The following is a 23941-nucleotide window of genomic DNA, read 5'->3' as shown; positions in this document are numbered from 1 at the left end:
CACGCACGCGCGCGCACACACACACACACACACACACACACACACACACACACACCATGCTACATGTCAGTAATTAAAACATATAGATTAGAGAAAGTACAATTAGGTACAGTGGGTGGGGGGCTCAAGCACACACACACACACACACACACACACACACACACACACAACAAATGATGACATTTGAACACATTAACACACACACACTCAGTTGCAATTAAGCTTATCTTTGCTGTCATATTAAATGACACAGAAATGAAACAAGTCAAAAATGATTAATTTGTCACCCATGTCACATCTCACAGCGTCTGCTTTTCACTATGCAACGATAAACATATTCAAAACTACAGATTTGATTAGCACAGATGTGTGACTGACCCAGGAAATGCATGTTTTGTTATGTCAAGTGAAAGAACTGACACTGTCACAAACAGGAGCAGGTGGAATTAATGCATTTCTGCGTTTCATTAGCTGTCAAGCCCGTTAAGTAGATGTTAATGTAAAATGTTTATGTTCTCACCGACAATGAATAAATGCAGCGACTGGACAATTTTCACATCTTAGGTAACAAGGCGACTGTTCAATAGTCAAACAATTGCTCCTACTCTATATTTTCCATAAGATTCTATTCTGACTATTTTGTAAGACAATCTCAGGTGGCTTAACATAGCTCAAAACAGAAGCGACAGCTTCTCATTTTTTGATTTCCCACTGTGCTTTCAAGCACCACAGTGCCTTCCTTCTCCTATGTAATACCTTCCTTTCTCATGTTGCTCCCGATGAGAGGAATTATTTCAGCATGAAACTGCATGCTCTCATATTCTTTTTGTTCCTGTTCCTGTTACTTCATCTCTAATGGGCAATTACTTCAGACCCAATGCTGAGGCCATGTTATTGCACCAACCTCCAATTGATTGGTTGCCCATAGTACTTAGCTTCCACAAGCACTTTAAGGTTAGATTTCCCTGTTTAAATAATGGATTACAAGCCCATGAAAAGGGACTGCGTGGAAAATAAAAGGTTGAGATTGCTCTAATTGGAGGGGCCTCTCTGTGGAGATGAGAGGGGAACAGATTCCATACGAGTCTCCAGAGAGTAAGCTAGTTATGAGAGCTAGAAATCTGTTTCTCTCTTGTCTCTGTCTCTCTACCTCTCCATGCATGCATTCTTGTACACGAGTGTGTGCACGTTTGTCCTGAGGCTTAAGGTCAACCGACACAACATTTTACAGGTTTCTACGACTTTCTACCGCACGTACACGCTAACAACTCCCTCCCTCTACAGGCTGCTTTTCATACTTCCCATAATGCTACAATTCCACCAGAGAAAGAGATGTCAAACTTAACACAGCAGGAAGCCTACTTTCTGAGGGTACTTAGTGAAGGAAGTCAGGGGGATTGTGGGAATTAGCGGAAATATACGTCTCCTCCTCTGTTCAAAGAGTCTTTGTAGAGCAGTATCTACCGGGGGACTGTGTATGTGTATGTGCCCACATGTACTTGTGGTGTTTACAGCAGCGCCAATGCCCCCCACTAACACAAGTCTCAACAAGCTTCCTACCAACACTCAGGGATACCTTGGCTCCAATTACCATGCTGTGAGTGTGTGTATAAGGTTGAGGGCAAAAAGAAGACATGAATCGGCATCAGGTTTACAGGACAGTGACGTTATTCATCGATTAAAGGCTGCGGGTTTGTTTGCATTTGAGGACAGGTAAGGTTCATTTATGGTTCATTCCTGTGTGAATTTCAAAACTTCAAAAAACATATCTAACATACCTTAAGTAAGATACAGCCACAAAGTGTAATTTACAGTGTAAACGAATTCATTGAAGTCATTTCAAATATATTTGTATTATTGTATCTTTGATGATAACTAGAATTGCCGCCTCGCGCGTATGCCTCCACCAACCAATCATCTAATTGCAGGAAATATGGTCACAATCTCCCCTTCCTGAGTTACAGCATTGAATAATGGCCACAAGAGGTTTTGCAGAACATTATGATGTCACAGTGAAGGTCGACCTTTGACTATTTGGATATAAAATGTCACTTCACTTCATCATTTTATCCTATTGGACATTTGTGTCATAATTAGCCTATGAATTCTTGAATTATGGCCGTGTTTGACGTCACAGTGACCCTGACCCTTTGACTGCCAAAAACGAATCTGTTCATCCTTCAGTTCAAGTGAACATTTTTACCAAATTTGAAGAAATGACATAAAGGTATTACAAAGAAAACAAAGGATAAAAGGAGCGATCTTCACGGAAAAGTTTCATGGTAATAAATGAGAGTGGTTTTATTGCATTAGATGTCCTTCTAATAATGAGAAAACACAGAAAATCATCCAAGTTCTAATCATTTTGAACTGAAACATACTGTACCTACCATAACATACTGCGCTTAAATCAGTAAATTGCGCAAAAAACACATATGATTATCTGATGTATAAATGGCAGCAAAAGCAAGAAACAAAGTCACAGATTTATTCAAGACAAGCTGGTGAAACCAACCAGGGAAATGGAAATCTAACTGCAGTCAAATTAGTCAGCTGGTTGTTTGAGTTGTAAGTGCTTTGTATTTCTGTCCTTGTGGAATCTCTTTTAGTTCAAAATGCTGTCAAATACTCAGCTGATTTTTTTCCAACAGCTTGAAACTTTCTATTAGACATAATGATGCTGAGCTTGTTTAGAATATCACACCACTCGTGTTCCTGTGGAAAGTGAGTTAAAATAAAGGCTCTCAGCAGGCAAACAACAGATTGATATTTACAAATCATTAGTTTGGACACAATGCGCTGAAAACTTTTTTTTCTGTAGGTATCTAAGTTTCTTTTAAAATATGTAAATGAAATGTACCTCGCACTGAAACAAAAGAAAATAATGATAGAAACAAAGTAGGAATGAAATGACCTGTGAACAATGCAAACTGCAGTTGTGATGAGATGACAAAAATTAGCAGAAATGAAAACTTTCAGTGAGGAAAGCATCCAACTTCTGCCTCGTCATTTGCATTTCAAAGTCATTCCACCTCAGCCAAGGACTGCGTTGGTGTGTGGGTGTGTGTTTGTTTGGGTGTGTATTTAAGTGTGTGGGTGTGTTTTGCGTAGGATATAGAGCAATGCCAGAAGGATACAGTAGACACAGTCGCACACAGTGTGCTTTGTAGATATGTGGCACCCTCATATCTGTTTATTGATCAGAGCAGATGTGCGTCAATCAATCTTATCTGGGCTCCACACACTCTCCGGCTAACCTCCTGAGGTAGGCCAACCAATACTGCGCCACACTGAGAGCCCCAAGCCACTTGTATTATCATCAGACACCTTGAGCAAATTTTCTCCCTCTTTGTGTATAAGTTTGCGAGTGTAGAATAGCAGGGTGCAGGGCGTAAAGGTGCATTAGAGGACGGACAGGAAGAGAGAAAATGTGACAGCAGAAAAGCCAGATTAACCTCATCTTTATGTGCGTGTTATTCCTCAGAACTTAAGTCTTCCGCACATCATACTGAGACAGAATCAAACCTCTTGCCATCTGTAAAGTACGCTGCACAGAAGGCTGGCATTCGCTACAGATTAAGAATCAATGCTAATGTGCCTTTCAAGCACGCCGGAGGTGGATGTGATCAAGGAGGGAGTACGGCACATCATGCTCAGCAAAACGCATGAAACACAATCAATTCTGCCCTTCCAATGATGCAGAAAATCTGTGATCCAACGTATGCTGATGCCCTGTTATATGCGAGCCTGAAATAGAACAAATCTGTCGCCTGCTTACAGAACAAGTGATTTGTTCTATTGCGAGGAGTCCATCATTTCAAAAGAGAGTGACGGATGAAAAGCCGGTCGGATGCTTGCAACCATCAGAGGTGACACGCTCAAATTGCAATGATAGGACGTTTGTGACAAATGAATCTATTCTTCTCATTACTTACCTCGACATACGTTGCCATTGTCAGGTTCAAATCCAGCCTTGCACGTGCAGCTGCCGATAGGAACCATCCACTCTCCATCTCCGTTGCAGTAGAGCTTTATAGGAACATCTACTTCCTCTGAGTTGGGGATGCAGATCCCTCTTGCGATGACCAGGGAGGTGCTTTCAGCCCCTGTCATCGTCTCTGGAAAGATTGCAAAGTTCTGGACCACGCTTGGGCACTTCTTATAAAAGACCCTGACTGACAGCAGAGACATGCAGGCACCATAGTCCTGAAAGGCCAGGTAGAAGCCATTTTTAGACAGTGGGCCGAAGCTCCGCACCTCTGTGTTGACCTTCATCAGGCGTCCGCCAAAATCCACCTGTGAGAAGCTTTCATCTGCAGCAATGGTGTCCACCTTGAGGTAAGGGGCCTCCATCCAGAAGGCGGAGCCTTTGGTGGCAATGACTGCGTCAGTTTCGTAGTAGTAGAGATTAAACGTCTCCTTGCAGGAGCCGGGGACGTTGGGGATCGAGCTGCAGTCACGCACGGTGAATCGAATTTCCACATAGATGCGCTGTGCTCCACGCCGATCAATGAAGGTGGTGAGGAGCCAGTTGTTTTGACTGGACTCGAAGACATTACACACCTGGTAGGTCCTGATGGTGTTGAGGTTCTCGTCATAGCCGCTCACCTCCTCCCACTACAGAGAGAGAAAGAGAGAGAGGGAGAGAAGAGTACACACAGTTGATTAGTAATCATCAATGATGAGGCCGTGGTTGTTTCTCATTTTTTGATAGAGAATGCTAATATTGGCTGAGCCACAGAGTTTTTGTACACACATCAGTAATCTCCCTAAGGCACCAAATGTGAGCCTTCTTCCTGGATTAACAGAAAGGAATCAGCCTATCAAGCTGTGGAGCTTATTCATCCACTGAAAACACACAAATGTCCCCTTTTCTGAATCATAAACTATTTCTTAAGTGCAGCAACAGCAAAAACACCACTTTGCTGTCTTGTTCTCTAAATATGCTCAACAGCTGTAGTATGTGTACTACCATTGTATAAGCACAAACCCAGTAATTACTTGGGATGTGCTGCTATTTGCCATCTATGCCGAGCGTGGCTGGGCACTGAGTTGGCGCATTATAAAATATGGTGTGTAACAAATTCAAGATTATGCACTATTGAATTACAATTAGACAGACGGCAACTACTACATGGCAGCTACAAGCCAGTCTGATGGAAAAGGCATTTGCATGCACACTGAACTGAAATACACTGCAGGCTTTTTTTTTTTTTTTTTTTTTTTTTTTGCAGGTGTGACCCGCAAAGTATGTTGGATGAGCATCAGAAGCCCCTTGAGGTATTAACTCAGTGTGCCAAATCATGATGAAAATGTGCCATTAACATTTGGCTGGCATCACTGAGAATCAGGAAGAGGAATCACTGAAATAAAAAGAGGCTTGCCTAGAAGCTTGCTTTCAGATGAAAATTTTCAGATGAGAAAACTGTCCAGCTGGGCAAAAGCTGGTCAAGCTTAAAAATGTTAGAGACACACAGTCTACTGACATTCTCAACACAATGTTTTAATTGGTAAAGCTATACACACAGCAGCAGGGCGGACAGGAAAAAAAACAAAAAAAAAAAAAACATAAGGGCTGCGTGCATTGCGACAGCCACATAAAAGGCCCACTGACTTGAAATGAATATTTTGTGGAAGAGAGACGGTGATTTGACACAGTTTCAAACAGAATTCTTTCTTCTCTGATCACTTCCACTGTCTGTAATAAAACCATTCTTTATACTCCTATTTGAACCAACAGCTTGCCCCCCACACCTCCCTTCCTCGAATGATCCAAACAGCTGTGGGCGAGGACAAGCTAATGAGGTCCATAGTGTTGTGAGTGGGCTCCCAGTCAGTTCATGTTTCTTGTGTGCATATATCTCCTGGTGCTTCCTCCTTCCTCTGACCTTTTAACGCCCGAGCTGCTCAATCAGGCCTAATGGAGAGGAGAAGACATCAAGTCTCCATGCACAGCCCCAACAACCTCTCGAATGATGGAAAACATACACAATTCTTATTAAATGAGTCCATAAAATGATGCGAGGTGAGCTTTTACATGATACATTGCCACTGACTGTGGGGGTTCACTGTGGTTTGTTCACAATATGAACAAAAACAGTGTCGATGATGAAATTATTTGGCCCAAGGAGTACATGGAAGCATCTGGAGAAAAACAAGGTTTGGGTCAGATGGGGGCAAGGAGAGGAAGGGAGGGAGAAGACACGTGGAGAACAGTGACACTGCTGACGTGATAAACGAGTTTACAGAAATCTGAGGTGCAAATTAAAGCCTTTTTTCACCACTGCTCCCTCTGTGCCCACTCTGCCCCGCCCCCCCCCTCTTTCCCTCCCGCTCTCTTCTCCCGTCTCTGCTCTGTAATGACCATTCATCAGCATTACAGGAACCTGTCCCTTTCAGCACTGCCTGTTCATTAATACAGCCAGCCCTAGGCTCCTCTGCACCCGTCTGCTCCAGTCTAGGAGGGGGTCCTCACCGCCCCTCGTCTAGCCAAATGACCACCATCCTTCACGCCAGAGAGAGGCCTGAGGCGTCTCCAATAATGCCCGTCTGAAATCTGTCCAGAAATTCATTGGCTCATATAATAATGAACTACAATTTCTTTTTTTTATTTATTTGTTTATTTATTTTTTATTTTTTTATTTCCTCCTCCTATTCAGTGACACCATTGTGTCAAAGACAAACAAAACTATTACAGGTGCATCAGTTACTTAGCACAAATCAAACTTTGCAACACAATGTCATCTTATCTTTTCATTTCTTTGTTTTCATCTGCTGTTTATGTGTGTGTGCGTGTGTGTGTGTGTGTGTGTGTGTGTGTGTGTGTGTGTGTGTGTCTGAGAATGTGCTGTTTATAATTTGATGGTTTACCGACCACATATTGATTTGCTGGCTGTTGTTTTGCTGCTGAAGAGCTGGAGGCTACACACCACATTTCTGATTCTGCAGGTCCAAAACATTTGATTACTCTCTCTGCATTAACATTGATACTTTCTTTAGCAACTTCATCATTTACACTGTCCTCATGACAACACTGAAATGCATGCGATACGTGCATTTAAGAAGCAAGGACAGTTTTTGTAAGCAGCACATGCCCTACAGTCAGATCAATACTCTGCCGAGGTTTCCTATTTCTATTTCTATGCTCTTTCCCAGACCTTTTACATCATTTAAATCAAATCTATCTCCGGCACTCCGTGACATCTCCCTGACCTTGCCTGAGAAGAGAGAAAAGTGAAGGCATCATCACCTGTCACCTCGCTGATAATGGAATTCCCTGGTCCCCGCATCCATTTCCTCTTCAAGGATTTGTGTATAAAATAACACTGTTAGTCCTGCGCTGTGTATATTTAGTCAATGCATTACGGACCTAAGTGCAGATGTACTGCATGTTGCTGGCGTGTATCATTCATATCTGCTCATGGTGAACAAGGTGTGGGGGAGAGACAGCAGCGTGATTATCTTTATGTCCCCAAGTGCATTTCCTCCTTTGTACCATGCTGCCACATGTTCAGGTGATAAGAGATAATGCTCTCTTTGTGTCAGACAGGTGAGAAACCACGGAGCAGCAGGATGTGGATTACATCTTAATAAAATGGAAGTTATGGTAAAAACAAAGACCAGCAAAGGGCTTTAACATGGAGTGTGTATAAGACTGGCCAGCATCACCTAGGAGAGTTTTTTTTTACATCTCTATAAAGTCAGCTCCCTCTCAGTTAGCTTTACTGTAAACATTCCTGCATCATCATATCTATAATTTATCATTACCAATGTCACTGAACACTAACTTTCCTGCTGATGAAACACCAGACAAATATTGAGAGCCTCTTTACACAGCACTCATTATAACGCCAACCAAATGTACCCGCTGGCTCCACTCTAAAAGCTTTGCTTTTGCCAGTAATATAGGAGACACTCTAACCCTGCCCCTGATTGTCAAGTGTGGTCATTGTGTGTGTCATTATGGCTGCTCTGTTTTATGGGCACTAGCGAGGAGATGGAGGGGCTATGGATTCACAGCGTGCTTAATGTTTGTGTTAATGACCAGTCACAGCTAGCTGAGCTAGAGAAGAGAGGGCGGAGGAAAGAGAGAGAGACAGAGTGATGGATAAAAGAAAAATACAGGAGTGGAGAAGAATCAAGGAGAAGGGGAGGCAGTAATATATTCAGGCTGATGTTCCCCTTCCCACAGCCTCAGTTCGCTGCCATCAACCATCGATACTCTGCCCTCATAAAGGCCATTCATCACATTGATCTCCTGCCATTACCTTCAAAGGCTAAAATAACACAGAGCAGCTCAGATGGTCACAGTCTCGCTCTAGAGGACTACAGCATCCAACAGTGAGCTGGAGGACAAGCAGAGCCCCAGTCTCAGAGCTGAGAGGGCTAACTTATCGGAGCATGGATGTATCACCTGTGGACACTAGGAGAAATGGGCTGGACTAATGAGTCAATTGGAGCAGGCGTGGCGGGAGCACGACAGGAGCTACCGTACGCATGCTGCAGGATTCCAGTCAGGCTTGACACTGACATAAAAAAAGGAATAGAGAATAAGTCCAGTTCAAAAATAGTAAAAAAAAAAGAAAGAAAAACTTAGCCCTTCTCCACCACAGGAACCTTTTAGGAGCTCAGGAGCTTTCTTGCTTTCCAACCGTACTTCTTATCCCCCCCGGGTGCTGTACCGTCTGATGGTCAAGCACCTATCGGGGCAAATTTTGCCAAGCTGACCATTGCTGATTGCTTAGCTATACTCAAAACTGCTACAACTTGTTCACAGCAGTCATCCACACTGTAATCAGCAGTGGCTGCCAGTGGTATCAATATTATGAATAGAAATGACAATTTCTTGAAAAATGTATTTACCTTTAAACAAAGTTTTTTTAGACCAATAATAATAAAGAACATGTTAATTATGATCAACGGAGCCAGTCAAACAAAATTATTTTTTTTCCACTGTTTCAGAGCTGTTCAGAGTTTGGCTCTTTTGGCGTTCAGTCTCTCCCTCTACCTCTGCAGGTTTTCTTTCATATATCCTTTTAAAGAGTTGCACAGCAGTAAATAACAAAGAACAACAATGACTCTCTGTCGTTGCTTTGTCACATGAAAAAAAAAAAAAATCTCCAGAAAAGCTGTGGCTTTCTGTTATGGGTACTGTACAATTTACATAATCTACAGATCTACAAAAAAAGGACCCTTATTGTCTGAGTTTTGTTTCCGAGGCTATTTGGTGGAAGGGGCCGATGGCTGCCATGTAATGAAATACGGGGATAAAATATGAGAAACACAACTTCTTAAAGAGGACCTATTATGGCCATTTTAAGTGTTAATCATTTCATTCTTGGTGTCGACTAAAAAAGATTCACATGCTTTAATGTTCTGAAAAGACACTAGTTTTATTTTTCTGTATATTTATACTGTACTCTCTTCACCCTCTGTCTGAAACGCTCTGTTAGAGCTCAGGGCTCTTTAAGGCCCCCCTCCTCCCTCTGGAGCTGGAGGCCAGTGTGCTCTGATTGGTGAACTTACCGGCAACTACCATGGCAACGACACGTTCCGCAGCTCTTGAGTAAACAAACTTCGGGTGAATAGTTTTATAAGAAATCCTTTAGATTTTTTTATGCGTGGACACTTCCGGACTAAAGGAATATAAATAATGGAAGAGCAGACAGACGGTTGACAGGTAGGGAGTCTCCACCGCTTCACCTCCTGCTGGTTTACAATGCCGGTAAATCTGAATGAATTTAACATTAGTGGGAATAGTTACTGAAAAATGAACTCAGCGGTTAATCTGTGGATAATTTATCGGAGCTAACAAGGTACAGCATGTCAACACTGACAAATGTTTAAGCATTGATATTTTCGCTATGCTGCTTCTTACTAACATGATCAGGTCGCGATAAGGCGGTTAACATCCACAATAACAATGCAGACTGACAGGCTGTGAGACTTAGTCCCCTGTTCGGCCACATGAAGTGGAAATTACAATAATAACCGTTGTGAAAATGAAACGTCTAACTGTGCGTGGTTTCTGAAGCAGTCCTCCTTGATGTCCTATAATGTTTGGAGCAGTGGAGAACCGTGGAAAAATGAAATAGATTTCTGCAAGAAATTAAGAACACTGTCTTTTCGGCATGGCTACAAAACTAATGAAAACGCTTCACCATAAGTAGTTATGTGCTGTGCCTCAGGTGGGGGCGTGCCAAGAGAAGTATTGACGTCAATAGGACCAGGAAGTAATGTCTGCCCTAACAAGGCATTTCACACAAAGGAAAACATTGGGTTTTTACCCTTCAAGATTTACTCCCTTTGGTGAAAACTTTGATCCTTGTGAGTCTGGAGACCATTTACATGCACAAAAACCTATATTACACACTATAAGTAAGGAGAAACTCAGAAGAGCATAATAGGTCCCCTTTAATGTACTGTAACTCTATCCTCAATCATACACACCAGTCAAAACACTTGGTCGTGGTTGTGGCTCGGACTTAAATACACACATAAAGATGAGTCTTGATTACTTTTAGTTCATCATTCAACCTCAGTCCATTCACACAAGAAGGAGACTTGAATAGAGAAACATCCCTTGGGCTGATCTTTAACCTCCAGTCTGCTGTCTGATCCTCTCTGGAGTCACACTCGCAAACTGCTTTTCAAATCCATCAGCACCAGTTAATACAGCTACATGCTCAGACATACTGAGCACAGATGGATGATGAGCAGCTCCGAGCATTTCCACATTTAAAGCTCCTCAGCCCAGAAAGGTCTACAAAATGCCACTGCAAATAGTAGAAGAGCGCCTGGCAAGCGTTTCCTGAATGGCTGTCAAAACTCCCAACGCTCAATCGGATGATGGGCTTTTTACAGCAGGACCCAAGGCAAGAGATGCATTTAATAGCAGACAGCAATGGCTGACTTTGTCCCCAACTATGATCTGCCGATGCAGTTTACAACCATTTTTTTTTTTTGTGCCCTTTTAATTTAAAGCACTCGACTTTGAGCTTACCCTTCAAAAGGAATGTAGTCGGCACGAGAAGTTGCTTCATATTTTTTTGTTGTGTTCCCCAAAGAATTCTGGGACTGGATTCTTGTTTATATAGTATTTCCGCCAACAAGCATGGCTAGGGTGTTCTGTTTACCTCTGTAAACCCAAGAGGAATGGCTGGCACATATGTGAGCACTTTCTACCAAAGAGTTGTCTGTTCATCTATCATTGCAGGACTAAAACATGTGGGTGGAGGCAAGGAGGAGATTGTTTTTCATACTACAGGCTTGGGATGGACATTTCAGTAATGAGCCTATTTGTTATTAATGCCAACACAACATTGTACTGAGGCAGGAAAAGTATACCTTTTTTTTTTTTTAATAATTGGGCATGAATAAATCAGCATTTAAAGAGCTGGCTTTTGATTAAAAAAAAAAAAAGAGAGAACAAAAGAAAAGGAATGGCAGACATGCCGGTGAAATTCACATTGACAGATTTTTGCAAAGGCCAAGGTCTCAGAAGGACAGTGGATTATAGCTGGACATGAAAAGCTGAGATAGGGATTGAACTCTTTATGCCCCTGCTGAAAGATGCTCTTCTCATTTTGCAAAGCTCACCGCTGACTGTAATCACAAGCCAGATAGCTTTTTCTTTCCAAAAGGCTGCTTCGGATCCCTCTGACTTAATGAGGATATTTGCATTTCAACCTCTGGGTCTGTTCCTTGAAGTCAATAGAACGGACACGTCATGTAAAGCAACAGTTGGTTCGCTTTGGTAACAATAACTGCAGCTACATTAACTCGCATTCCCGCACAAATGTGTTTGAGACACACGCTCACGGTCTCTTGTAAATTCAAATATTCTGAAAGCTACGCCTCATCTCCTACCTCTCTCTCTCTCTCTCCGACACACACACACACACATACACACAACCAGACTGCAGCCTCTAAAATATGCAGCGGCATGATTGCTATTATCATTTCTGATCAGCTGTGTTATTGAATGAGGGCTGCTGTCAGACCAGTTGCATGGGAATGATTATTTTGCGGGGCATCTGAGGCCTAGTTCCGCCTGGCTGAATGTGATGGATGGGGAGGAAATGGTGATGTCTGAAACACTCCCATTCCTGCCAGATCCCAGCCACTCTATAATTACAGTCACACAGTTTGACTGGGCCGGGACAGAACTCGGTCCGTCTGCGTCCGAATGCGACTCACTGAAGATCTGCTTCCCTGACCACGCCCACGCCCACGCCCAGGTCAATACAGTTACTGAACTGAGGGGTTAAACGAGTGAGTTCATGCTGGTGTTGCTGAGTATAAAGAAAAACTATCCAAGGCTTTTTCTTTTCCTGTTTTGTTGCCATTATGCCAAACTTTTTATCTGAATGTATGTTTATACTGTCTGAGAATTATGCTGTGTTGACACATTATTGGCAATTTGGTCTCATTACATGCTCTCAAATGTCTTTGATGCCTTTTTTTTTTTCTTTCTTGGATCCTGAAAGTGATGCACATAATTCAAGCGAACAATCCACCCAGGCGTCTCACTCTCCCACTCCTCCGTCCAACTTCGGTAATATCATTATTAACACTCTATTTTCTAATTACACGCTGCTTGCTGCTAGTAAACACAACCCTCCTAGATATTGGTAGGTGTTACTAAATGCAGCCTCTACTGTTTACACTGAGAACAGTGTGCGAGCTGAAAATGAACATGAATGGGTTTCTTTTTCCACCAAAGAGTAAAATTGCAACGTTAGCTGCAGGCAATTTATCCACATCATTCCTACAGATTTGAGAAAGAGATCTTATTATTAAGATAAGCATAAGATTCACAAAAAAAGCTGGTGGGTGCTGGAGCAGTTACGGGGTTGCTTGGCATGGGAAAACAAGTCAATGTTTTTAATACAAAAGAATGTGTATTGGATGACTAATAAACACATTTTATTATATTTACCATTGAGAAATATTGTAACTTGTGACTGCTTGAATAATGGTTACCATGTTGTAATGATAATTATCATGATCTGCAGTCCTGATGATTATTTGTTCATTTATTTTGCTCTACATGGTATATCTCGTGGCATTAATATGAATATTTTCAGCTATAGTAGTAATTCCAAATGCCGGTAGTCTCCAGTTATTAATTTGGACTGGCATAGTAACAAGAAAATAGTCATTTGTGCAGGTCTGTGTGGAGCTGATGGAAGAATTTTTTAATGTTTACTCGATTAAAGTCTTTATGAATGAATGAGCATGCCTAAAAGTAAATCAGTGAAAGGTTTGGCAAACTTCATTAAGTCAAGTAAAGGACAAAAACAAGGTTAATGTAATTGTGTTGAAACACAGAACTGTTTCCTGAAGACTTATCTCACGGAAAACCTGGTAACACCCACTCAGGTACCTTCAGAGAAACCAAGCAGCTGACACTACCTCAGCAGGGCCCTCAGTTACCAGTAGCAACATTACTTTGAGTCACCCTGCGCAAAAGGCTAAAGCCGTGTGTTCAGTTGATATCTGACAGCCTCTGCAACCTTATGGATCTATTGTGGAGGATGATAGGGAGGAAGACTAAATGATTCACCATCACTGCATATATATACTGAAGTTGGAGGTGTGCCCTCGTGCCCCGGCAGGTATGTAAAGAGAAGAAAAATGAGAAGCCGAACAGTGGAAGGAGAGGGGCAAGAGAGAGAGAGAAAGAAAAATCCAGAGAGACAGCAGACAGAACGTAACCATTAAGAGCTTAATTTATTTAAAGCAGACAGGAGGTATAAAAATGTTGAACTGAAATGGAACGTGATAACAAGGGGTAAAGGGAGCGAGTGAAATACTAAAAAGGAGCGAAAGAGTGAAAGCTGTCACCCTGCAGGCTTCCTGGCCCCCTATGGCCCAAGGCGAGGCCATTTAGGGACGAACCACAAAGAGCATGTCAGCGGGGGACAGGAGAATGGCAGGGTATCAAGGCTTTTGGGTGCAAAGGGGGCCCCTGCCTGTCACTGGTATGTGTGCGTGTGTGCGTATGTGCGTGTGTGCGTGTGTGCATGTGTGTGCGCGTGTATACAAAGTCCGCAAAGCATGACACCTGACAGCCCTATCCTCCAGACACAAAGACACAGAGGGGGAGGGGAGGTGGGGTTGGTTAGGTGACAATGGAGCGAAAAGGGAGTCTGAGCTCTGAGGCAGACAAGCTGGAGTAAAGAAAACCAGGGGGGGGAAAAAAGACATCGAAAGTCGAAGTCAGTGTGGGTTACAACAGAAAGAAAAAAAAAAGATGGAGGGGAAGAATAGAGGGATTTACTGCTATTTCTGCTAGCTCTGTAGGACTGCTGAAATAGCAGGTACTGCAGGTACTGGGAGAGACACACAATAACTCCCACACACTTAAGTCAGATGCAGCCTCCAGCCACTTCTTCGTACTCCTCCAAATTCATACCAAATTAATGATAGATTCATTTCTCCTTTCTTTTTTTTTCTTTTTTTGCCCTGGTTCTATCCTGTATTCTTTGATGAAAATTGTCCTTGGTTTCTAATACATCCAAGAGAATTTTTACATGTGAGCTATTGAAGGGAAATTCACAAGAAGGAAATCAATAATTGAGGTAGCCACATGTTCTTTCATTTCAAAGGGGAAAACAGAGAAAAGGTTAAAAAACAAACAAACAAAAAAAAAAGTTTAAAAAAAAAGTTGGGAAAAGTGGAACAAAATTTCAAAGCAGCATTTAGCTTGTTCCTATATTCTGCACATCCTTTAATATTCTGCTCCGTCTGTAACCACATGTGGATGCTGCTTTCTTGGCCACGTCTCCTTTGCAAATGAGATTTGGAATGTAAATGAAATCTTACCTGCAAACAAACGTTTAGAACTAAAACATGCTATGGTGAGCGGTTTCCACAGAAAGCACAGTCTAACAAAACAGACACACAAACAGACACCCAAAACACACTCAGACAGGAAGCCAAGGATTGCGTTGTGATCTAAGTGATCGCATTACCATTCTAGTCATCATGCCGTTCTGAGCTCTGTGTCTGAGCTCAGAACAAATTCAGCTGTCTGCCTACACACCTAAATCACACTCAGTAACCTTGGAGGTAAAATGAAACAGGTCTCCCACCGGTATGACAATGTCTAATATGTTTGTATGTGTACTTGAATTTGAGCAAACGTGCGCATGCATTCCACTTTATCGTTCTTCCCGTAACTCATTCGTGAAGAGTTTATTAGGAGTTATATGTATGACCATGTGCACGTGTTCCATCAGTTTGTGTGTGTGTGTGTGTGTGTGTGTGTGTGTGTGCATGCGTGTGTGTGTGTGTGTGCATGCGTGCACTCTTCTCACCTGGCCGCTGAAGCGCAGCCAGCATGACTCACAGCTGTTTCTCTCCTCTCATTCCATTTCAGCTGAGACTCTGCCAGGTTCAGAGTTCGCGCACACACACACACACACACTCTCTCTCTCATCACTCCTTCTCACTCATCCTGTCTTTTTTTCCTCTCCATCTCTCTCTCCGACTCTTATTATCCATTTTCAATCAACCCCCTTTTTCTCCTTACTCGCCACCTTTTGCTCTTTTTCACCTTTCTCATTTTACTTTTTCCTCCCGTGTTCCCTTACGCCCGTTGAGTCGCTGCCTGCCTGCTTGTCTGTCTGTCCATCAGGGTATGAATAATTGAAATATATTGAGTCTGGTCAGCAGATGGTGAGATGGCCGTTATGGATCTATCTGTGCTCTTTAGGAATCGCTGAGTGTACGCTGACACCTGTCCAGTAAAGGCCCACAGGAGCTTTGCTGGAGCAGCCGGGGGGGGGGGGGGGGGGGGGGGGTACGCCCTGAAACCCCTCTCCTCTAACAGCACCTGCAGTCGCGCACACTCCCATATGCAGGTGCAGATATGCAACAGTGCACTCAGCCACTTCAATTTATGCCTGAGCACACACAAGCCCGCATGTGAAAATACAAGCGAGTGTAAATACAAACAAACATGTCAGGGTGAGATCCATCCTGTCTCCATCCTTTTTTTTTTATGCACCTGCAACAAAAGAACAGAGGGATTTCTCCAAAAATCTCCTCTTTATCTTTCTGCTCCGTCTCACTCACCACACCTCTTCCGTCCGTGGCGTCTCCCAGCATTTATCCTCCACCCCCTCTCTCTGCTCACTTGGCCCACTCTTTATCCCCTTTCTCCCCCAAGCCCCTTACAACCGCACCAACCTGCCCAGTTTCTCCACGCTTGACAGCACCCACAGCCTCTGTCAGCGCAGCCACCGCCACCCAGCTGACCCCCAATAACCCCCACAACACCCCCAAGGCCCTCACCCCCAAAGCCTGAACTCTGTCTGTGACCTCCCAGAGTCACATGAGTTAACCCAAGCTCTCGTCCACACGCACATCCACAGCTGAATGTTTGTGGGCTACAGGGCTGCCTTTTTTTTTTCTTTTTTTTTTTGCCACACACAATTGATCTTTTAAACTCTCTCCCTCCGGTTTCTCCTAATCCCTCGCCGCCCCCCTTCCTGATCCTGCAACCCCTTCAAGCCCCTCCACCATCACGACCACATTTCTCTTCCCCGCTCCTCTCATCTCTCACTCTCGTCCCCTTCCTGTCTCCCTCACTCCACACTCTCTTCCTAATCCCATCCGCCCCCTCCCTGAATGAAAGCTTTTTTTGTTTGTTTTCTGGTTCCCCTTTTATCTAATTCATTCAAGAATGATGCAGAAAAAATTAAGATAAAGAAACTCCTGTTTCTTTTCTGTAAAGGCTAAGAACTCTTTAATGTGTGTGTCCACTAAGCACCCTTTTCAGACTGCCAGCAATCTTTATTGATTTACTTATTCTATTCTTATCTTTTACAAATGATTTGATTACCAACCATTTTTTCTTATGAGAAAACAGGTAATGCGTATTTGCAAGTCGATTCAAGGAAGGAAGATAGCCGGCTAACTTTTCACTGCACGGTTGGAGCTTTCATCCTCCAAGGGCTGCGATTAGAAGCAACAAAAGTGGATTGTTTGGGTCCCAGCTGTCAGGCTGGCATTTTCACCGTTACTCTCGGCGCCTAATGTTACGGATATAGACTCATGCAAGCTCTGAAGCTAGGCTGGCGAGGTCAGTGTTCTCCCTTTGTTAGCTAGACATAAGTTACTCTTTTAAGAAAAGCCCACGACGACGGCTCCCCAGTACGTGGTCTCGCTTGTGGATCAAACTTGTTTTTATTGCTGTAGATTGCTTCAGTGCTGTGCATTAAGGAGAAGCAAGTTATACGCTCACCATTTTGTAAGTTGAGGTTCACCAGTGTTTTGTTTATGGGGGAAGTTTGCCCTGATGTCTAGCGAGCTTGGCAAGATAATGTCAGTGGGGGGAGCTGTTTGGCCAAGAGGCGCCGGAAGCCACCGAGCAGGGAAGCCAGGCAAATCAAACAGCGACAAGGCGGTCTGACCACCGCCGCCTGGCTCCCACACAGCCGGCACCTCAGACACAGAGGGGTCTGGGGTCTGGTTGTGGCCTCCCCCAGGGGCCCACAGGGTCATGGGGGGGGTGGGGGGTGGGGGAGTCAAGCCCTGAGGGCCCCTGGGGCTTGCTGATTGACGTTTCTTCCAGGAGCACCTCAGCTCCTGGGAAAGCTGCACCACAGACCCTTGGGTGATGGCCACGCTTTCCCAATCTTCACTTCTAACGCCTCCCCCTGTTTTCAGTGGGATCAGACTGATTACACTCAGCGATCCCACAAAGTCTCAGGCACTCAGGTAGGAAATATACACCATCCGGGAGAAGGATGCCATTCAAGAAAATAGATCTTCAAACATGATGATGTTTCAAATCACTTGTGGTTTTCAATACTATTTAAGTTAATGTGTATTGTAGGGAATCAGCATTTTTCAACTGTTAACGCTGGATGAACTTTCAGTTTTTTCTTATCATGAACTTGTGGGTTTTGTTTCTACACAAAACAAAGTTCACTGTTAAAAACTACATTATGCAATGGCGGAACTTTTTAGTTGCCAACCAGTGGATTTAATCTTTTGATTACAAGGACGAGCAGCTTCGGTGCCAGTCTTATTTTTTTCCACTCCACTTCCTGCTTCCACAGTGTTACTTTCCATGTTTGGAATTTTTTTTTTTTTTTTTTTTTGTCATGCATGTAAAAAACCGTTTGGAAACCCTGTTTTGTATACACATGACCATGAAATTGTTTTTTCACCAGCATAAATCTAATTGTGTTAACTGAGTTTCTTTTCATCGCTTAACCTGATAAAGATTCATCAGGTTTATTAAGAAGATTTCACATCGCTGAAAGACAAGAACAATCACATTATTTATAAGTCCATACAAATGTAGTTTAGTGAGGCCAGTGTGTGTGTGTGTGTGTGTGTGTGTGTGTGTGTGTGTGTGTGTGTGTGTGTAAGAAAGGACTGAAGGATAAGGATAGAGGTGATGCAGAAACAGAGAAAAGATGATGAGAGGGTAAAGTCCACAGAGGGAAAGCAGGAATATATCCAACTGAAATGAAACAATAGAAAATAGCTGCAGCAGAAACAGATTATGAAAGCATATTGTGCTATTGTTTGCTGTACACATCTGTTTGCCTTCTGAGCTCGCTTTCTCTCGAGCAGATGCTAATATAGAGTGTGCATTCACATACTGCTGATCCATTATACATTCATGTGGCCAACCCTGATATGTCCTCATGTTTACACCGGTGGAACTAATGACACCGCTTCTGCAATCCTTCAGAATTAACCCTTCAGGTCAGCCAAACACAAACACACACACACACACACTCCTTACGAACTCTGGAAGGAGGAGTTACGAAAGGAAATTAATGAGATGTATCGAATAGCGCAGGTACAGCACTAGTGTGCGCGCCTTTTCTGCCGTTGTTGTGTGCGTGTGTTCAAGAGGCAGTTTTCAGGTTCACAAAGTGAAGCAATTTGACCTCTTAGCCACTGACTATACACACACAAATCACTATTAAAATCTGCATGTGTAGTCATACATGTCAAAGTGCCCTCTACACATATAGGCTACAGAGGGATTGGTTCTACGATTGATTCTTTTTGAGTTTACCTTCCATTTAGCTTGTAAATGATGTAAAACATGTTCATTATGCTCATGTTGAATGTCTCTGGTTTATTTATTAAATACTGGGTTTCCAAATCAACTGCACTGTACACAGATAAATTGGTGCACCTGCAGCCCTCAGTGATTGACCAGGTTTGACATAATTATATCTTTTGCTCTCGCACAACAGAAATCAATTTATTTTTTTTTAAATGCTCAATTTAGTGTGCATGTGATTTTTTTTTGGCTTGCGTGAGACAATGTGTGTGTGTGTGCGTTTCTGCAAAAATTGAGCATCTCTCTCACTCCACCACTAAGGTCAAGGCAGCTGTGTAGAAGGGTGAGTTACACCAGCGAGCGGCATGAGTGTATTCTCCCTACAGCAGGTCTGCCTGAACCGCTACAACAGGAGTAGCTTAGAAAACTATGCTCAACACAGACAAGAGGCTCTGTGTGCCTGGAGGCTTGCTGAACTGAGCAGCCTTCGATGGAAACAGCACATTAGATGTCTCTACTCAGTAAGTGTCTTACTGGATATTTCCTCGTCACAGAGAGAAAAAAAGGAAAAGGGGCAATGTGAGGCTGAGCCATGCAAATAATCCTGTTTATCTTTGCATATTAGGCAAGTGTGATGAAATATTGTCATTTGTTTACCCAACTCATCCTTAAAAAAAAAAAAAAAAAAAAAAAAAAAACCATATGTCACAGCATTCAGGGTGAAAGGACTATGTGTAAGATCGTCCCAAAAGAAGAATCAGAATCTCCAGATTTGGTGCAGAAACTGAAGTTGTGCAGCAAAGTGTGTAATGCCAAAACTAGAAAATAATTGGCAGGCCTCTATATAATTAATTAGCTAAAATGTAACAAGTTCTGCAACCTCGCTAATGCTTAAGTTTTGAATTTTTAAATGAAAATATATACATGTATATATCATTTACAGATCATACATAGCAGAAACATATACCTATATACCATTTGCAACAGAAACCATTTCTGCTGTTTTAATTATTTTTGGCTTTTTTGCAACATAATCACTTTCTCATTTTAGGTTTTTGGACAAAATGACCAATGTTTTCCAGTGAAGACAATATTGTCTTATGTATTTACTCCTGTTAAATCCACATGTAAGGAAAACAGCTTGTAGCCATTACATTTGATGAAAATATGCACCTTCACTCATGCTATATATATTTTTTTATACTGCATTTCAAGGTTCACTGTTATTTATAACAGCAATACAAGATGATACCAAGTAAGGTCCAAGCTTGGGATCCTGTTAAAATGACTGTGCACTCCATATTCCAGGTTGTTTTACTTAGTACTCAAAAAAAAACTGGGCTGCTGTCCCACTCTCCAGTTGTTCAAACAGAGCCAAAGCTCTGTTCAAGAGCAGTAAAGGCTCCCTTTACACGTGTGTAAAATGCCTCATAAAGACCCAAAGACCCAGAAAATCTAGGAAACAGTCATTGTCTACCCTGAATGGCTCCTACCAGACCCAATGCTATCAGGGTTGGGCTATGGAGCTTTTCATTGAATTATTGAATTACAGCACCGAGAACAAGGTCTTAAAATTCTCTTTAGGTCCATTAATGTAATAGTGCAATCATACTTCTGATACTGTGAAGGAAAAAAAAAAAAAAGAAGAAGAAGAAAAAACACTGTTCCCATTCTGATGACTCGGCACTTTATTCCATTTCCACTTCCTTTCATGTGCATGAAACTACCTGAAAGTTGAAAATAGTTCCCTTAAAATCTGAAAAAAGCCCTGAGCGTTTCCATCCTCTTAGCTCCTCCTCCCCCATTTCACCCTAATACCTCCACTTCCCTGCATAAATGTATCATTACAGTATTATTATGGCCATGGTATCCCCCGAGCTTCCATTTACAGGGACTTAGGTACTGTGTTCTGGGGCTTACGTGGACCCATTATATCATTAAGTCATTATGAGCCGGGACAGAGAGAAAATAATACCCATAATAGGAGCTACATTGGGCACTACTTAAATCTATACTCCCGTCCTGCGTGCCTTCCTGCCTAGTTATCTGTCTGGCTGTAGATCTGTACGTGCACTGTGTTTCATGATACGCATCATCCTACCAAGCCATCTTCCTCCCAACAGAGACAGTTTGAAGACAAACTTCTGAAACTGTTTTTACTCAGTACGTGCGAGTGTTGGCAATGACCGACTTACCCCGGAATTAGGATATGCTGTCCAGCCCAGTTCAGCTGTGGCCACCCGAGTGTCCATCACGGTCTCTGCAGCAAAGAGAGAAAAAGAGGTAGAGAAAGGAAAAGACAGTGGTTAGCCTCAAAGGAAGCTATTTTGAGCATTATTCCACAGAGCTGAACCGCATTCAAGCCCCAGTGATCACTTGACACTATCATCGAATAACAGAAAGGAGACGAATCCCTCACTGCGTTTCATCCATCTCTGCTAGACTTCTGTTAAGACAAGAGACATGGAAACAAAGCCTTGGCACTGGAAGGAATGTCTGAGAGCCTCTGTCATGCTGTTAAACGCTGAGCTTTGTATTGTGTTCTCCCTGTGTGAGCATGAAACTACAGTATGCGCATCCTGCCTTTGTTTGTGTGCATGTATTTGCACGATATGCAGTCATTTGTGTGAAAAGTGAGTGGATATTTTTGTGTCTGTTTGTGCGCACATGAGAAACACTGTACGGGTTTGCGTGCGTTTGTGTGCGAGTGCCGAACTGTGTCACATTGTTTAACCGAAGAAAGTGGCAGCACAAAATGCAGAGGGAGCCATTCCAAGGCTAAGCCATTCCACATTATTTACTCCAAGTGGGGACATTTGCTGAAAACTAGTATGGCCTCCGCTCCTCTCCACATTTATGAAAATACATACATTTCCAAGACATTGTAACTTCCTGAGGATTTGCAAAAAAAACTCAAGATGCGCCTTAGATGACTATATGGTACACAGGTTACAAACAATGTTGAGCCAAGAGAAACGTTAAATAGGCAATTCTGCCATTGAGAGGAAAAGATTTGATTCGATCTGTCTCACTTTGGACTTGCACTAACCGAGCTGTCATATCTGGCACCATATCTATGAAATATAAGAACACAAAGATTACCCATTCTCTCTCGCTCTCTCCCCCCCTCTAACTAAACCTCAGTGACACACCGTAGACAAATAAGTCTGGCAGCTCACCCAAGAAGTTTGTCATCCCTGTTCTGATTTATATCTGCCTGGTTGGTACACTGGAATCTGGAAACTAGTGATATAGCTCCAGGAAAGGAGAGAGAAGTATGGCAGTTATCACAAACCACTGGTCTCTCCTGCGCTTCTCTCTCTCTCTCCCTCCCACCCACACACACACGGCTTTACAGAGTGATAAACTGGCTGACATGTTGGCCTTAGCAGTGTAATGATAGATTCATATTTTCACCTGTAACAAACAGCTCATTCTCTGGCATATTGAAAGCAAACCAGGGCTTATTTTGCTTTCTGATGTCCCCCTGCCACAACACACCTGTAGTTGTGTTTGTTGTGACCAAAAAAGATTTTTATAAAAATGGGAGACAGAATAGTAGGGTATGGTGTGTCTGGGTGATGACCTGTATTAGATAAGCAAGGTGTGTGGGATTTATCAGAGGAACTGCAGCTGCTGTGTCTATGGCTTTGGACATCATCCACAATTAAAAGCAAACGGTAGAGACGCCCACATGGGTTGTTGATGAGGGAGAAATCTCACAACGCTGTCCTCGTTCAAGGAATGGTTTCAGCCCCCAGCACCCTCCCTTTACCTGCTCCTTCACGCACCCGCAGCTGTCGCTTATTTTGAATCTCACTGAACTCGCAGTGATTTAGAAATCATTCCAAATGATGGAGCACTCGAAGCCCGTCATCGGCGGTTCAAGTGGTCTTGGTGAAAAAAAAACCAAAAAAAAACAAGTACACTGAGGATGAGTGACAAGCCGCTGGTAGGAAGGAAAGAGGCCTTTCATTCTCTGTCTCCACTTACAGGGAGAAACTGTCCTCAGACATGAAACCAATTAGCCTAGGTAATTCAGCTTCATGCTCAAGCACTCACATATATACACGTTAAGACACGCACACAACATGGACACATGCTGCACACGCACACACATGCACATTCTGATTCACCAGCCAACTCAGAGAGCAATTTTCTGTGTACACCTACAGTGACAGCCTTGTTCACACCCGGCTTCCATCAGAGTATTTCAATTTCCCTAAGATCAGCCTTGCCTTGTCTAGTTTCCACAGCCAGCCAGCCAGCCAGCCAGCCAGCCCAGCCAGCTCCAGCCAGCCTGTCTGCCTGCCTGCCTGCCTGCGCGACTTGCTGTCAGCTGGGGAGATAGGAGCATGAAACAGCCCTCAGCGCCAGCCAGCGTTGTGGGGACTGCCAACCCTTTCTCAGGGGAAATCACAAAAGCTTCAGTCAAATCACACAGGCACTTGGTAGGCCATTTTCCATTTCCTGTTAAAAGGAAAGGGGGGGGGGGCACAAGATGGTGAGGACAGGAGACAAAAAAAGGTCAAAAGACCCATGGGAGGGTTGGATGAGCTGGGTCATGTGGCCTAATGTCTACCATTAGCAAAATATCAGAGTAGCAGATGAGTAAATGGAGTATGCTAAGTGGTTATTAGCAACGGGGTGGGGCACACACAGCCTTCATGCCATACCTCACACACCTGTCCACTGGCACTGGGGATTTGGAAAAGGTCCCTTGTGTGTGCCTGTGTGTGAGTTTTAAATGAGCTGTTATGTGCTCTACTCATCATCGTAAGTGGATTTGAAGAGTCTCACTTTAAAAATGCACTACCCGCATTAATTATAAAAGCAGACTCTTTTAAAATTACAAGAGGCACATTTTGGTTTGTTGAAAATATAAGTCATCCTATGACC

At 43.0% G+C, this 23941-nt stretch overlaps 1 protein-coding gene across 2 annotated transcripts in view; it reads right to left on the bottom strand.

Annotated features, from left to right (window-relative positions):
* The window catches only part of LOC111654447 (ephrin type-B receptor 1-B), a 153647-nt gene that overhangs the window by 84338 nt on the left and 45368 nt on the right, over nucleotides 1-23941 (bottom strand). For both annotated transcript variants that reach the window (XM_023405468.2, XM_023405470.2), the window contains exons 2-3: nucleotides 21238-21302; nucleotides 3936-4617 (exon numbers count right to left, since the gene is read on the bottom strand). In XM_023405468.2, the coding sequence (XP_023261236.1) occupies nucleotides 3936-4617; nucleotides 21238-21302 (747 nt within the window). The remainder of the gene's footprint in view (nucleotides 1-3935; nucleotides 4618-21237; nucleotides 21303-23941) is intronic.

This window comes from Seriola lalandi, unplaced genomic scaffold, assembly GCF_002814215.2.
Source record: "Seriola lalandi dorsalis isolate HSWRI2012SDOR001 ecotype SW California unplaced genomic scaffold, Sedor1 jcf7180002054277, whole genome shotgun sequence".
Classification (NCBI taxonomy): Eukaryota; Metazoa; Chordata; class Actinopteri; order Carangiformes; family Carangidae; genus Seriola; species Seriola lalandi.
This window is presented reverse-complemented; position numbering and strand designations above follow the sequence as displayed.